Here is a 16,518-nt window from a genome sequence, read left to right on the forward strand (position 1 = left end):
GGCCGGGGCAGGGGCGCAGGCGACGGCGACGAGAGCGACGGCGACGGCGGGGGCGGGTCGGGGCAGGGGCAGCCTGGCGGCGTCGATGTGCTCGGCGTCATCGGGGCAACTGGTGTGATGAACTCTGCAAAATTTCTAAGTGCCACTTATATACCAAGAGCATTGGTCCCGGTTCGTGGCACCAACCGGGACCAATGCCCCCCTTTAGTCCCGGTTCGTGCGACCAACAGGGACCAAAGGTCAGTTTTCGGCAGCCGAAAGGGCGGGAAGCGGCGGCCTTTGGTCCCGGATGGTGGCACCAACCGGGACTAAAGGGTGGCATTGGTCCCAGCCGGTACCAATGCAACCCTTTAGTCCCGGTTGGTGCCACCAACCGGGACCAAAGGCCTTGTGCTGCCCCGCATCAAAAGTTTAGTACCACCTCGCTAGCTGAGAGAGCTCGAGAGTGGTTTATAAGCGCTGCTGTGCCCACCCCTCGAGCTCCTCTCAATTGCAGGCTTTCGGGCCTAACCGTACGCTGTGTGCCTGTGGGCCTACTGGGCCTCCTGCGGGCCTGAATCCTGGCCCATGTTTGGGTTTCTAGTCGTATTCAGGCTGTGTGGGCCCAGTAGGTGGCACTTTTTTTGTTTTTTTCTTTGTTGCTTTATTTATTTTATTTTGTTTCTACTTACAACAAAATACTTATTGTTGCTATTTTTATTTATTTTATTAAAGTTTATTTTTAATTATTTTTCTTTTAGGTCATAAAAATTATAAACTTTCTGTTACTGCCATTAGTTTCCAAATTTGAAAAGTTAAAATTTGAATTCTTTGAAATTTGTGTGAATTACTAGTTTGTGATTAACTTTACTATAAAAATAGATTTTGGAGTGATTCTTTTTCCTGCTATTTAATATTACTGTGTTTTATGATTCTATTCAAAAACAGATTTTGTTATTTTGTTACAAAGGGATTTCATTTTTGAACTTATTTGAACTCCATAGTTTTTCCGTGTTCAAAATGCGCCATTCAAAGCCACATCATCAATTTTCAACCCTTTTTGACTTCATTTGTTATTTTTCGTGCATTTACTGATTTTTTTGAGCTATAAGACCCTGAAATTGAAAAGCATTTCAAATGAACTTTGAAAAGGTTGAAAGTTGGCATGGTATCATCATTTCACCCACATAGCATGTGCAAGAAAGTAGAGAGGCTTAAGGCAAAAAATGGATGCACTTCGTGTACAAAACGGACAATCTCTTTCGAAGTATCAAGGTTTCATACGGAAACTCGTCTGTTACAAAGGGATTTCATTTTTTTAACTTATTTGAACTCCATAGTTTTTCTGTGTTCAAAATGCACCATTCAAAGTCACATCATCAATTTTCAACCCTTTCTGACTTCATTTGTTATTGTTCATGCATTTACTGACTTTTTCCAGCTATAAGACCCTGAAATTGAAAAGCACTACAAATGAACTCTGAAAAGGTTGAAAGTTGGCATGGTATCATCATTTCACCCACATAACATGTGCAAGAAAGTAGAGAGGCTTACGGCAAAAACTGGATGCACTTCGTATACAAAACGTACAATCTCTTTCGAAGTATCAGGGTTTCATACGGAAACTCGTCTGTTACAAAGGGATTTCATTTTTTTGAACTCCATACTTTTTCTGTGTTCAAAATTCACCATTCAAAGCCACATCATCAATTTTCAACCCTTTCTGACTTCATTTGTTATTTTTCATGCATTTATTGATTGTTTTCAGCTATAAGACCCTGGAATTGAAAAGCACTACAAATGAACTGTGAAAAGGTTGAAAGTTGGCATGGTATCATCATTTCACCCACATAGCATGTGCAAGAAAGTAGAGAGGCTTACGGCAAAAACTTGATGCACTTCGTGTACAAAAAGGACAATCTCTTTCGAAGTATCAGGGTTTCATACGAAAACTCGTCTGTTACAAAGGGATTTCATTTTTTGAACTTATTTGAACTCCATAGTTTTTCTGTGTTCAAAATGCACGATTCAAAGCCACATCATCAATTTTCAACCCTTTCTGACTTCATTTGTTAATTTTCATGCATTTACTGATTTTTTTGAGCTATAAGACCCTGAAATTGAAAAGCATTTCAAATGAACTCTGAAAAGGTTGAAAGTTGGCATGGTATCATCATTTCACCCACATAGCATGTGCAAGAAAGTAGAGAGGCTTACGGCAAAAACTGGATGCACTTCGTGTACAAAACGGACAATCTCTTTCGAAGTATCAGGGTTTCATACGGAAACTCGTCTGTTACAAAGGGATTCCATTTTTTTGAACTTATTTGAACTCCATAGTTTTTATGTGTTCAAAATGCATCATTCAAAGCCACATCATCAATTTTCAACCCTTTCTGACTTCATTTGTTATTTTTCATGCATTTACTGATTTTTTCAGCTATAAGACCCTGAAATTGAAAAGCACTACAAATGAACTGTGAAAATGTTGAAAGTTGGCATGGTATCATCATTTTACCGACATAGCATGTGCAAGAAAGTAGAGCGGCTTACGGCAAAAACTGGATGCACTCTGTGTACAAAACGGACAATCTCTTTCGAAGTATCAGGGTTCCATACGGAAACTCGTCTGTTACAAAGGGATTTCATTTTTTTTGAACTTATTTGAACTCCATAGTTTTTCTGTGTTCAAAATGCACCATTTAAAGCCACATCATCAATTTTCAATCCTTTCTGACTTCATTTGTTATTTTTCATGCATTTACTGATTTTTTTGAGCTATAAGACCCTGAAATTGAAAAGCATTTCAAATGAACTCTGAAAAGGTTGAAATTTGGCATGGTATCATCATTTCACCCACATAGCATGTGCAAGAAAGTAGAGAGGCTTACGGCAAAAACTGGATGCACTTCGTGTACAAAACGGACAATCTCTTTCGAAGTATCAGGGTTTCATACGGAAACTCGTCTGTTACAAAGGGATTTCATTTCTTTGAACTTATTTGAACTCCATAGTTTTTATGTGTTCAAAATGCATCATTCAAAGCCACATCATCAATTTTCAACCCTTTCTGACTTCATTTGTTATTTTTCATGCATTTACTGATTTTTTTCAGTTATAAGACCCTGAAATTGAAAAGCACTACAAATGAACATGGATAGATAAGTGACCAAATTAATAGTAGTTCATCATCACATTAAAACCAAAGTACATACATAGTTCAAATTGAACAAAATATAGCTCTCCAGAGCATCTAGTTAAACCATACATTGAAATTATGTAAAACCTTTCAATGCAACAACAAATGCAATCATAATCACAACTAAGGTAACAATTGATCCAACGGCATAATGATACCAAGCCTCGGTATGAATGGCATATTTTCTAATCTTTCTAATCTTCAACCGCATTGCATCCATCTTGATCTTGTGATCATCGACGACATCCGCAACATGCAACTCAAATATCATCTTCTCCTCCTCAATTTTTATTTATTTTTTCCTTCAAGTAATTGTTTTCTTCTTCAACTAAATTTAACCTCTCGATAATAGGGTCAGTTGGAATTTCCGGTTCAACCACCTCCTACATAAATAAAATCTGTGTCACGTTGGTCGGCATAATTGTCATAAACAATAAATGAACCAAATAGTTATAAAAAGATAATATATACCACATCCGAATCATAGACAGGACGAGGGACGACGGGGGCGGATACCAGAACCATCACACTATATAATAACAAGGAATAATAAAAGTAAGAAAATTAGACAAGTATCTATCTCAAGTAAGAATTTTTTTCTTTCAGAAAGAAGATAAGAACAAGAGGCTCACCACGGTGGTGCCGGCGACGAGATCGGCGCGGGCGATCGACGGCGGTGAAGACGGGGACGGGATGTGACGGACCGCTAAACCTAGAAAAATCTCGGGGAAAATGGAGCTCGGAGGTCGAGTTTCGAGAGAAGAAATATTAACTAGTGTGGCTCGGACATTTCATCGAACACCTCATGTGCATAGGAGGTGAGCTAGAGCACCCAAATGCCCTTCCCTCGTCGGCCAACAAAAAACAGAGCAGTGTGGAGTGCTCTGCTCGCCGACGATGGGCTATATATAGGCAACTCATTTGTCCCGGTTCGTGGCTGGAACCGGGACTAATGGATGTGGGCCAGGAGCGAGGCCCATTGGTCCCGGTTCGTGCCTAGAACCGGGACAAATGGGTCCAGACGAACCGGGACCAAAGCCCACGAGGCCCCGGCCGGCCACCTGGGCTCACGAACCGGGACGAATGCCCCCATTGGTCCCGGTTCGTATAAGAACCGGGACGAATGGGCTGGCCAGGTCCGAACGAAAGCCCCTTTCTCTACTAGTGATACCACATGCTCTCTTTTCTCATTTAATTATATGCCACATCATTCAAAAAGTCTAGATGGCATGCATGATACCATTTATGATACTCCTATTACGACCAGCCTGTCTTCAACCTGCTGAACCGAGCCAAAATCAATGCAAGCAAACACGTTGTAAGAGCATCTCCAACAGCCGCGCCAAAAGACGCGCGCGCGGGGTAAATTGGCTTTTTAGCGCGCGCGGGACGTTTTCGCGCGCTCCAGCGGTGGCGGGAAACTAGCGCGCGCGGGAAAAGATTGCGTGCGCGGGAAAAGGCGGCCGCTCGCGCGCTACATTTGGCGCGCCGCGTCCGGCGCGCCTATAAATTGCAGCGCCTCTGCCGCTCTCTCCATATCCATCGCTCTCTGCCGCGCTCTGCCGCCGACACGCCACCACCGCGCCACCATGCCGCCTCGCCGCCGAGGAGGTACGGGTTACCGCGGCGTCCGCGTGCTTCTGTGCGGCACCTACTGCACAGAGATTCGGTCGGGCGGCGGCATGCGGCTCCGTCTCGGAACCTTCGACACCGCCCAGGAGGGCGCCCACGCGTACGACGCTGCGGCGTGGCGCTTCCTGCGGTCCCGTCAGGACACGAACTTCGCCGACGTAGCGACACGGGAGCGCACACAGGAGTTGGCGTCTTTCCCACGGCTTCTCACTGAAGAGGATCATCGCAAGCACCGGAGGCGGCAGCATCGTCTCAGGCTGGCCGAGATGGACAAGCAAGCCATGGCGCTGTGGAGCCATTGCTTCCCGCACGACATCATCAACGAGGAACAGTTCTTCGCCGAGAGGAGGGCGGAGAAAGCGAAGAGGAGGGAGGAGCGAGCCGCCTATCGCGAGGACAAGCGAACGCGGAAGGCGATCGCTAAATACAACCAAGCGCTAGGAGATGCGTCCTCCTGGAACTCCGGCGACGAGCGGTTCCTTGACGCCTACGCTCCGACGTCGGAGGAGGACATCACTGAGACAGAGTCCGAGTTGGACGAGTAGTAGTAGGAGAACTATCTACGAAATCAAATATGTATCGAATCGTAGTAGAAAAAACTGAAATATAGCGCGCCTGCTGGAGCGGCGTGGGCGCGCTTTAATTTGTGGCGGCCGCTGGAGCCAGCGCACCGCCGTGCGCAAAAGCTGCCTAACCCGGCGCTGTATCGTGATTTTTAGCGCGCGGCGCGTAGATGCTCTAAAGCGGCTATTCGGCTTTAAAGAAAAAACCGTAGCGCGTGGAGGCCGCCTCACCATCTCTCCCGCAAATTCCCCGCCGAGACAAGACAAAGACACGACGAGCTGGACCATCAGCCAGGCAAGGCAACCACCACCCACCTCCTCCACTCGGCGCAACCAACACCAACCCGAGCAATGGAGCTCCGCACCCTCGGCGGCACGGGCCTCCGCGTTAGCCCCGTCGGCTTCGGCGCCTCCCCGCTCGGCAACGTCTTCGGCGACGTCCCCCGCGACGTCGCCCGCGCCACCGTCCGCCGCGCCCTCGACCTCGGCATCAACTTCTTCGACACATCCCCGTAACGCCCGGCCCCGCCCCGCTCCGCCACTTCCCCTTCCTTCGCACCCGCCTCCCGCGGGCCTGAGCCGCTCGCCGCTGTTCTTCGCAGGTACTACGGCGGCACGGTGTCGGAGTCGGTGCTCGGGGACTGCCTCCGCTTCTCGGGCGTCCCGCGCGACAGCTTCGTGGTCGCCACCAAGTGCGGCCGCTACAAGGAGGGCTTCGACTTCAGCGCCACCCGTGTCACGCGCAGCATCGACGAGAGCCTCGCGCGCCTCGGGCTCGACTACGTGGACATCCTTCACTGCCACGACATCGAGTTCACCAGCCTAGACCAGGTCGGTCTCGCCGCCCACCAACTGTTCGACGAATTTCCTCTACCACGTCTAACCCATGATTGATTCTGTAACACTGGGATTGCTGTTTGGATGTTTGCAGATCGTGAACGAGACGATTCCTGCGCTGCAAAAGATCAAGGAGAGTGGGAAGGCGCGGTTCATTGGAATTACTGGATTGCCGTTGAGCATCTTCACCTACGTGCTTGACCGGGTGCCTCCCGGCTCAGTAGATTTGGTTCTGTCCTACTGCCACTACGGAATCAATGATACCGCGCTGGTGGATTTGCTACCGTACTTGAAGAGCAAAGGTGTTGGGGTGATCAGTGCTTCGCCCCTTGCTATGGGGCTTCTCACGGATAACGGGCCACCTGAGTGGCACCCTGCACCAGAAGAACTCAAGGTATTGCTGTAATACGATTTGTGTTCGTTTTCATCTGACTATTTGCAGGACAAGCTATTTCTTCACAAATCACCTATTGTAGGTAGAATAACAAGATATAAGATACTGGCACCATCCTATTTTTAGAAGAAAACAACTAGCGCTTAACACATTATGGCATGCTGCCGCTGCGACGTCATCCTGGGCCTGTTTCACAAGTGCTACCGCATGGCTCAGAGCCGAGCCCTTGGAAGGAATCTGACGGCCCCGAGCGCGTCGCTTCGTAGACACCGATACGAACGTTCGTTCTGGATATTTCCCCTTTTTTCAATGCCCCAAAAAGGCGCAAAAGATATACTTGTATTGCCAAAATATGCAACCTGACACAGATAATGGAGCTTGAGGGTCGGCGGATCGCCGGCGAGGTGGCGCCGTCACCCTGGCGGCACCGGCAAGAAACTTCTCGGACACCCTACTCTGACTTGATTTGCTACTAGTAACTAGGACCGTTCAAACAGTCAGTCGGCCAATGCGTACTTCTTTCCTAGTTGAGTGGATCTGCATAGCAGAGCCCAATATTCTACCACAAGCTCTGACCTGAGTTGTGGGCGGTAGGCCGGTAGCAGGGGTATCGAAGATCAGGGATTAGGGAAACCATACTTTATTGATTATTGCTTGTATTCTCTAGTATACTTGAGATCCTTTATATGGTCCTGTAGGCTAAGCCGACTCTGTCTTTGCTGGACTCCTACACGTAGTGGTACCTAACAGGATTAAGCCCAGCACTTTGCTTTCGCTAATTGACTTTGAAAGCTGAATAAAACTCCTGCTCCTACTATTCCTCATGTAACAAATAAAGCAATGCTGGTTTGTAGGGGGTGTTGAGATGGAAAGTGAGGGGCAGTTAAGAAAGATTAGTAGATTTTGTATGGAAAATGAGGGGCAGTTAAGAAAGATTAGTAGATTTTGTATGAAATTGGACCAAAACATTCTGGACTACACTCTCAGTTATCACAATTTGGGTGCCCATTTCTGTTTTTTGTAGTTCTAAAATATCAATTCAAGTATTTTGGTTTTGACAGTTCTTTGAAAACAATGGAATGTTAATAAGTAATTCCACCTTAAAATTTTATTACTTCAAAATTACATTGAATAAACTGTTTACATCATCATTGTGTCCACATGGATGTGGGTGTACGTAACTCAAAGGTGTACTTTCTGACACTAGAACATGTTTTAAGGATTTTATTTGCGATAGGTTTAAAGTTGATAGCAACTGAAAACAACATTTTTATGCCAGAATCCTTATCCGAAACTGATGAGTGGTGACCGTGGAGTTATGTACATGGGTTGCATAGTGACGCATTTGGTAGGTTGCATCGTTTTTGGGTTATTTGCATCTGTGGCCCCTGGCCCGACTCAGCCAGGCTGAGTGAAAACAGGCAAAAACAAAAACAAAAAAACATGTTCTGCACATAGTTTGCTTGCCTGCAACCCCTCCAGCCTGGCTAAGCAGAAATGCACACATGGTGTTTGGTTGCAGGCCTGTTCTAGGCAGATGCAAAGTGTTGTTGTTTGGTTAAATGCAAGACATTTGGTCTGTTAACTTCTTGTTGGAGTGGTGAGTTTAGCAGCACACACACAGGCACATCATAGGCAACTAATAACAGGCATACCGTAAACCTGAGTCTTACTCACAGGCAGTTAAACTGACAAACAGTTGCGGCAAACTCTTAAACTAAACATCCAACGCAAAAGTCTTAAACTGGTGCAGAGATAACACCCTAACATCCATGGCAAATGCCTCCTCGTGCCTCTTGCACTTGGTCACCACCTCAATGCCGTCGTCGTTGAAGACAATCACCTTCAAGGTGTCGGGAGTCGCCAGCTTGAAGGTGACGAGGTACCTGATCTTGATCTGGTGAGCAACGGCGAAGGGGACCCAATCCTTATCAAGGGTGAGCCTGCTGTTGATCGTCCGGACCATGACTCTCCAGGTGCAACTGGTGTTTGTGGAGGTCTGGGCAAAAAAGAAAACAAATTGGTTCCATCGCAAAAAGTTGAAACGCATATGAAACACACATCAATGTTTGTTGGCAAAAAATTCAGATTTTTCTGTTTTTTTTTCGGATTTTATTGTAGCAAAGGGTGCATGTGAGCTTGTGCTCACAAGAGCGTGTTCGCTAAAAACAAACATTTTTATGCTAAAATCCTTATCCGAAAGTAATGAGTGGTGACCATGGAGTTACAGGTTGCATAGGTGAATTGATAGTGGTCGACTTGATTCTTTCTGCCAGTGATAGAAACTAAATTTATTCCCTATGCTGTTATAGTTACGTTTGCCATGTATGAAGAGAAGTTCATGAGACTTGTAAGCATGATCGCTGGTTTTGTCCAAAGGTCAATAGCCCCTTGTCACCATTTTCATTCGGTGGATCCTGGTTCACCTAGTTGAGTGAATCAGGGAGAGAGTGAGAGAAAGGGAATGGTAGAGTGGTCAATGGTCCCTTTTGGCGTGTTTTTACCTCAGTTTCTGGTGGAGAAATATCTCGAGAGTGCAATTGTAAAGCAACATGCATCTTCCATTGCTTCAAGTTGAGTTATGTGTTTTTATAGTTAATTATACACTTACTAGCTACAGTAAATTATCGTACTAGATGATGTATTTTAATCACTTCTAATCCATTGTTCCATACTAAGGATGCTTGGTTTATGATAATCTCGCAATCCCATTTGCCCAACTAGCTATTGCCTATTTTTATCATTTTGCGAACCAACCTCTTGTTTTCGTGGTTATTTTTGCACAGAAGATTATAAAATATAAGTTCAGCTCAGCATATTTAATCAATGGCAAACTGAGCCTAATTAACAAACAAGAACTAAACAATTTGCAATACATCTCTAAAAGCTCTTGAAGATGATTATTACTTCTGTTATGCTTCTCGTGGGTGAAATAGTAGTTGAAATTGAGAAATCTTATTGGTTATGTATCATATTAACTTCTAGAAGGCTCACTTCTTTGTCTGACGTGTCAAACCAAATCCATCAATTGCCATGTATAACACGATCTCTTATCAGCTGGCATGCAGGACAGCAGCAGATCACTGTAGAAAGAAGGGGAAACATATTACAAAGCTAGCCATGAAGTATAGCTTGATGAACAATGAAATTTCTACAGTTCTTGTTGGAATGAACTCTCCAGAACAGGTATTCAATTTGCCCCACTCTATTGCATCTTCTATCCAACATATTCTTTAAGCATAAATTGAAGTATTTATATGTTAAATATCCCATTTCCATGCCTGAACTTGCCTAAACCTGATGAACCACCTGCTGAGTGCTTAGTCATTGTGTAAAGTAAGTTTGTCTCGATCTACTCACATGCGGATGCCCAAGGGAAAAAATATATAATAAACTTTTTAGTTTTAGGAGAGAAAATAATATTGTTCTCATAGGATAATCATGGGAGTAATACTACATTGAACAAAACAGTCTTCTTTGTTTATGTATTAGCTTCTGCCTGTTTTCCAATGCTGCTTCGATTTTTAATACAGATGAGCCATGTTAATTGTGACCTATATTTTTCCAGTAATCATAGACTAATATTTTTTGGACTACTTACTGCTTTATTAACGGGTGTCGGGTAGTGTCTTTGTTCAAATTGGAACAATTGCTGAAATACCAGGCCTTATTAGAAAGTAAAAGGTGCATTAAAATTGTGTCCTTATTCTACTTGGAGGAAACAAATAGTAACATGATGTATTCCATAATTAAAATAATACAAACATAATGTAACTATTGCCATTGGATGAATGTAAAAATACAATGTATTACCACAGGAGGAAGCAAAATGACATTATTTGTACCTTTGATAGATTTCATCATTAAAAACATACTAGCTTGAAAAGATAAGACTCTGAAGGAATTACTCATCCTGTGCTTACCTGATTCAAGGTGGAGGAGAATGTTGCTGCTGCAGTGGAATTGTCGACTTCAGGCATAGATGAAGAACTTTTGCACGAAGTCGAAGCAATTCTAGAGCCTGTTAAAAACTTGACCTGGCCCAGTGGTATTCAGCAAGCGTAATGTCTGAGTCAACATTAGCTTAGGCAGATGAAATCCATTGGGATGAATATATGTGCTATTAGTTAATAGAGTCATATATGTTCATCTGCAGCCTTGCATGTTGATTGAAATGGGATTATCCAAGGCAACCAAATGGAAGACCGTCATTTGGAATTTGTGGGTAATGTTGTTGTCTCTAGTAATTTATATGTGCCTGGGAGCCGACACTAACAATAAATGGTGAATGATGATCGATCATTGAATAAATTGTTCGCATATGGCTGGATATATCGAGAAAATCATATGGATACAATTGTCAACTTAGGTAAGCGAATGGCGCAGCGACAATTTGTTGACGCAAAACTTTTCTGAATTATAGGCCATGCAGGGATGTCTTCATTTCATCTTCTTTAGATTGGTTCCATTCCAACTGTTTATGAAGATTCGGAACTCTTTCCAAAAGTGAAGATTCCTCTCTAAACCTGCGATCCTATGGTAGAATAATAAGTACTGAAGCATTTGATGCAAGAATAGACAGGGCCGTCCCAGAGCTGCTTATAACTCTACTGTCTGCTGTCAATGGTAACACAGGGATCCTTCACCCGCATGTTCAACCCCATGGCTGCTGATATTATCTGTGGCACCGGCATGTTCGCCGCGCCCGACGACCCCCTCCACCACTGCTGATATTATCTGTGGCATCCACTGCTGATATTATCTGTGGCATCGGCATGCCGCCAGAGAGAACGATCTCTACGGCACACAGTGGTTGACGGGGACGGTGCGTGACATGGATCGGGTAGCTGTACGGAGGAATGGTGCGTCGCGCCAGAGAAGGGACCACGAGTGGAGCGCTTCAACCCCATGGATTGCCGACGGCGACCCTACCCTACCAGGCATTATTGCCGTCTCATAAACATGGATGCTATACTCTCTTCCTCACAAAAATGTAGACGTATTCTGACGTTGGGAGTACATTTATATGTCCTTTTTCTACGGGAGTCTTTTTGTTTGGAGTACATTTATATGTCCTTGTAGCAATTAGTTTAATACACCACGTGCTCTATCGGCCAATTCGCCGGCGGCAACATTTTTAGCTTAGATCTTTTCACTCTACTACTACGAGTGGTATATTTTTGTTTGTTGTAGTTATGTGCAAGCTGGGGCTTTCTTACAGGTCATTCGAGAGTCGAGACTCGACCAGTGAGAGCAAAATGGGACTCCACGGCACTCTCAGTGCTACCCTTCCTCTTAGGGCATCTTCAACGGCAACAGCAAAAACCTCCCGCATCCGTCCATAGATAAAGGGGACCAGTCCGTGGACACGACGCGGGAGGCAGCCATCCAACACTAGTCGCATACATTTCAAACCGCATTTTGGAGCCGTGCTCGAGTAAGCTGGCCAGGAAAGTTTCCCGACCCCCGCATTGCCTCCCTGGCGGCTCGGGGGGGAGGGGGGAGACCCTAGCCGCCGCGACACCCATCCCCTCCTTATCCTAGTCTCGCCGCTGCCGGAGGGTGCCTCCCGGCAAAGCTCGGGCCGGCTCTGAGGAAGGCGGCGGCGGGGCTTCAGCTCTCTCTGACGCATCGCGGGCGCGGGTGGTTTCGCTCGGCCCGGCGGTGGCTCGAAGCAGCGGACGCCGGCGCGCTACAGGCGCGGATCGGCGTGGTGGTTTGCAGGCGAGTCGCCGTCGGCGCGTGGAGGTCCCTGGGGGCCGAAGACCTGTGATTCGCGGTGGCCGGGCCAGATCTGGGCCTTGGCAGGCCGCGTCTCGTCGTTGTCGCTCCGGGGCGTTGTGGTGCTGCCGGCCGGGCACATGGGTGGTGGCCAGCGCGGATCTGCTGAGCCGCTGCCTCGCGTTTGGCGCGGCTGGCACCACCGTGGGCGTGTGGTCCTGATCTGGGCTCGCGCGGGTTAGGGCGTGGTGTTGCTGCGCCAAGGCGTGGGCGCGGGAGAAGATACGGGGAGATGAATGGCACCCTTGCTCGGTGTTGCATCCTCCTGTTGGTGGTTCGGCAAGCTCGACGCTGCTTCGGGTGGGAGGACGAGATGGTGGTGGTTGGAGGGAGAGGAATGGCCTCGTTGTAGTTGTTGCATCCTTCATCGGGAGAGGAATGGCCGGCAGGCGTTGCATCCTCAGGGAGATGAATGACGTTGTGCTTGGTTGCATCCTTCCGATGGGAGACGAATGGCGCTGTTAGGGGTTGCATCCTCCGTCCAGTGAGGAATGCGGATGCAAGGATGGAAGCACGTCGAGCTCTATCGGCCAATTCGCGTGCGGCAGCATTTTTAGCTTAGATCTTTTCACTCTACTACTACGAGTGGTGTATTTTTGTTTGTTGTAGTTATGTGCAAGCTGGGGCTTTGCTACAGCTCATTCGAGAGTCGAGACTCGACCAATGAGAGCAAAATGGGACTTCACGCCGCTCTCTGTAATACCCTTCCTCTTAGGGCATATCCAACGGCAACCGCAAAAAATCTCCCGTAGTCGTTCATGGATAGGGGGAGGCAGCCATCCAACATCAGCCGCATACATTTCAAACCGTATTTTAACTAATCAGACAATTTTTTTTTGAATTTTCACGGGGGAGGGGGGAGAAGAAATCCTCCCCATCTGAATTGTATTCATTTGTTGCCTATAGGCTTTGCAGCCTAATACAAGATAGGGTTCAAGTGAACCAGAAGTATAGGGGACACGGGAAGGAGAAAAAAAAACAACACACAGATAACACACGGCAAGGGGGGTGGACACAACACAACAAGGGGCACCACGCGCGCTCGAACTGCAGCGGTGAGTCGAGACTAAACCATGACACTGCACCATCGACGCAATCGAAAAACACCGGGCTACCAAGACTGCATAACGCCGCGACACCACCTGTGTCATGGGGTACATTCGAACGGTCACGCCGGGCCGAGACGACGCCACAGCATCTGTGTGCCACAGGCATAGTCGAAGGGCATCACCCGGCATAGAACTCCACAGAGCACACCCAAAACATCACAGCAAGGGGCACCACGGGCGCTCGAATGCAGCAGCGAGCCGAGACTAAACCACGACACTGTGCCGTCGACGCAATCGAAAGGCACCGGGCAACCAAGACTGTACAACGCCGCGACACCACCTGTGTCATGGGTTACATTCGAACGGTCACGTCGGGCCGAGCGGCGCCACGGTACCTGTGTGCCGCCGGTGTAGTCGAAGGGCACCACCAAGCATAGAGCTCCACAAAGCACACCCAAAACATCACAAGATCGGGGATGAAGACAACGCCATCAAGATGGAAACGACGGGACGCGTCGCCGCTGTCTCGGCCAGCAGGAGGCCGACCAAGGATTTCTCCCCATCCATGGTCACATCCGCCACGCGACAAGTCACAGAGCAGCCGCCAGTAGCGCCGGGTAGCGCTGGAATGGACGGCCGATCGGACAAATCATAATCGAACAAATTTCATTCAAACCGGCCGATATTCATTAAAGTTTATATAAAAAGTAGCACAAATCATCCACACATAGCATGCAAATCAAGTCTAGTACAACAAGGTCTCAAATTAGACTAGATCCCGGATGTCCAACAAGTTTTTCAGGAACGGTTCATGTCCTCCCACACATACTTGCCCTTCACCTTCATCCAGTAGTGTGTGCACGTAAATGGCCGTCCTCCTGACTTGTGGTACACCACGGCGGCGCGTGCGGGCTACATATAATGTGTAGACCAACATTGAGTAAACGAATCAATCAACAAGTTGAGCAAATGGAAGTAAAACTTACGATCTCGTCCTCTGCCGCGTGTAATGGCCACCTTGCCTCAAGCTGACGAACCACGTTGCCAAATTTGATGACACTGATCTAGATAGCGTGCCAGCGATACGTCAACGACCTCATGTTGCGTGGTTGAATAATTGTACATGTCGTAGGGCACAATGTGCTTTCGTGCGTGGAACTTTTCATGCACTTGCTCCCAGAAGGGCTCCCCTCTACTCCTGCCTATGAAAACCACGGATACGACCAGCCACACATTACACAACAACTCATCCTCCATGGTCGAGTAGCTCACCATCCTTCGTACTCTAAAAAACGACATAGCATTTGAAAATAAGCTAAATGATATTTAACACCTACCGCGCGTGGTGTTTGCTATGAAGGTCGTCGACAGGGGGCGGAGTGTATCTGGGTAGAAACAGGCTGAAAGCTCCGTCGGAACGGTGAGCGGACGCACCGGTGTTGGTTGCGGATGTCCGACAATGCCTCTGTGGCGGCCGGAGACGAACAACAGCGGCGGCGGAGGTGGAGGGTGCGCATGCAAAGCATGGGAGAGAAGGGGCAGAGTGGAAGAAAATGGGACCGAGAGGAGGGATTGGGTGAGTCGGGGGTGTCGGAGTCCTACGTTTCGGTTGTCTGGACTCCCGCAAACCTCCAACACTTTTGTCTCCAATTTGCGGGAGAAATCGCGTCCGGACCGTCCCGCGGACTGATACAGGTCGATATTGGATGGCTTACGCGAGCATGGTCCAAACGGTTGTGGGAGGTTTACGGGTCTGGCTTGAAGCTGCCCTTACTTCGCCCGCGTATATGAATGTTGTGTTGCTTAATAATGTGAATACGGCGATAGGCACATATCTCAATGGTGGCTCGGCGGGTTGATAAGCAGCTACACGTAGGAAGACGGCTTCCACAACCCTTTTTCGAGATCTCTTCACTCTACTAGTAGCAATCACCCAAGTATTTTTCTATAATCTGTGTGCAAGTTGGGGCCTTGTCTTCATCAGCTCACTCTACCAGTAGCAGCTACCCGATGTTGCCGTTTCTATGGGCTGCCCAATTTATTTATTTATTTGCAAAAGTTTGCAAATTGTTGGAGACGTTACGATTATGGGACGGAGTATAAGAGCAAATTCTAGCAGACCCCGCAAAACGCCCCGGCCCGCAAAATAACCGCCAAATTACGGGTCGAGGCCAGAAAATCTGCACGATCAGACCCCGCATCCCGCACCGGCCCGCAATTTTTTTGCGGGGCGCGGCAAATCTTCTCCCCCAACCTCTATCTTCACGGGCAGGGAGGCCGACCCGAGCTCAACCCCTATCCGGCGCGAGATTTGGCGGGAGCACTAGTAGAAAAGGGGGCTTTTGTCCCGGTTGGTAAGGGCCTTTAGTCCCGGTTTTTGAACCGGGACTAAAGGTCGTTACTAATGCCTCCCCCCTTTAGTCCCGGTTCTTACACGAACCGGGACTAAAGGCCGTCCATGTGGACGCAGCCTGGAGCTCCACCTTGTTACCAACCGGGACTAAAGATAATTTTATGATTTTTTTTGAAAATTTTTTTGCGATTTTTTTAATTTTTTTTTTTGATTTTCAAATTTCTGGATTATTTTAACCTCTAATCTGTAATCACCACCCCTCATCACTGCTCAATTTATCCTCTAATCTCTAATCACCCCTCATCATTTCAAATCATCTAACTTCCCGGACGGTCACCCATCCTCTCACTACTCCAGCCTGAGCACGCTTAACTTCCGGGTTCTATTCTCCCTCGTTTCCAAGTCTGCACTTGTTGTTTTCCTGACAATAGTAAAATGTCAATTCTATTAACCCTCAGGAATTTAGCTTGAGCATGAAGTGACACATTTCACTGTTTGAGTTTGAAACTATTGTTTTAAAAAACAATAATTATTTAGTAACACTAATATTTCTGGAATAATTAGTTTGACCACTGTTTGACCACAGTTTGACCACAGTTTGACCAGATTTGACCAAAATTCAAAAAAACTGAAATAATTATTTAGTAACACTAATATTCTAGAATAATTAGTTTGACCATTGTTTGACCATAGTTTGACCACAATTTGAAATTTTTTGAATTTTTTTGCCT

At 46.8% G+C, this 16,518-nt stretch overlaps 2 protein-coding genes across 2 annotated transcripts; both read left to right on the forward strand.

Moving 5' to 3' along the window:
- Positions 1–4,767: 4,767 nt before the first annotated feature.
- Positions 4,768–5,355, forward strand: LOC109753856 (uncharacterized). Its single transcript, XM_020312778.1, has one exon. It carries the CDS (start codon positions 4,768–4,770, stop codon positions 5,353–5,355), a length of 588 nt encoding a protein of 195 aa, XP_020168367.1.
- A 231-nt stretch (positions 5,356–5,586) lies between these two features.
- On the forward strand, positions 5,587–10,947 carry LOC109753847 (L-galactose dehydrogenase). Its single transcript, XM_020312770.4, has 5 exons — positions 5,587–5,885; positions 5,976–6,204; positions 6,305–6,604; positions 9,662–9,790; positions 10,538–10,947. The coding sequence occupies exons 1-5, from the start codon at positions 5,725–5,727 to the stop codon at positions 10,667–10,669; spliced, it is 951 nt and encodes a 316-aa protein (XP_020168359.1). The 5' UTR covers positions 5,587–5,724; the 3' UTR covers positions 10,670–10,947.
- The last annotated feature ends 5,571 nt before the right edge of the window (positions 10,948–16,518 follow it).

This window comes from Aegilops tauschii, chromosome 5, assembly GCF_002575655.3.
Source record: "Aegilops tauschii subsp. strangulata cultivar AL8/78 chromosome 5, Aet v6.0, whole genome shotgun sequence".
In the NCBI taxonomy this organism is placed as follows: domain Eukaryota; kingdom Viridiplantae; phylum Streptophyta; class Magnoliopsida; order Poales; family Poaceae; genus Aegilops; species Aegilops tauschii.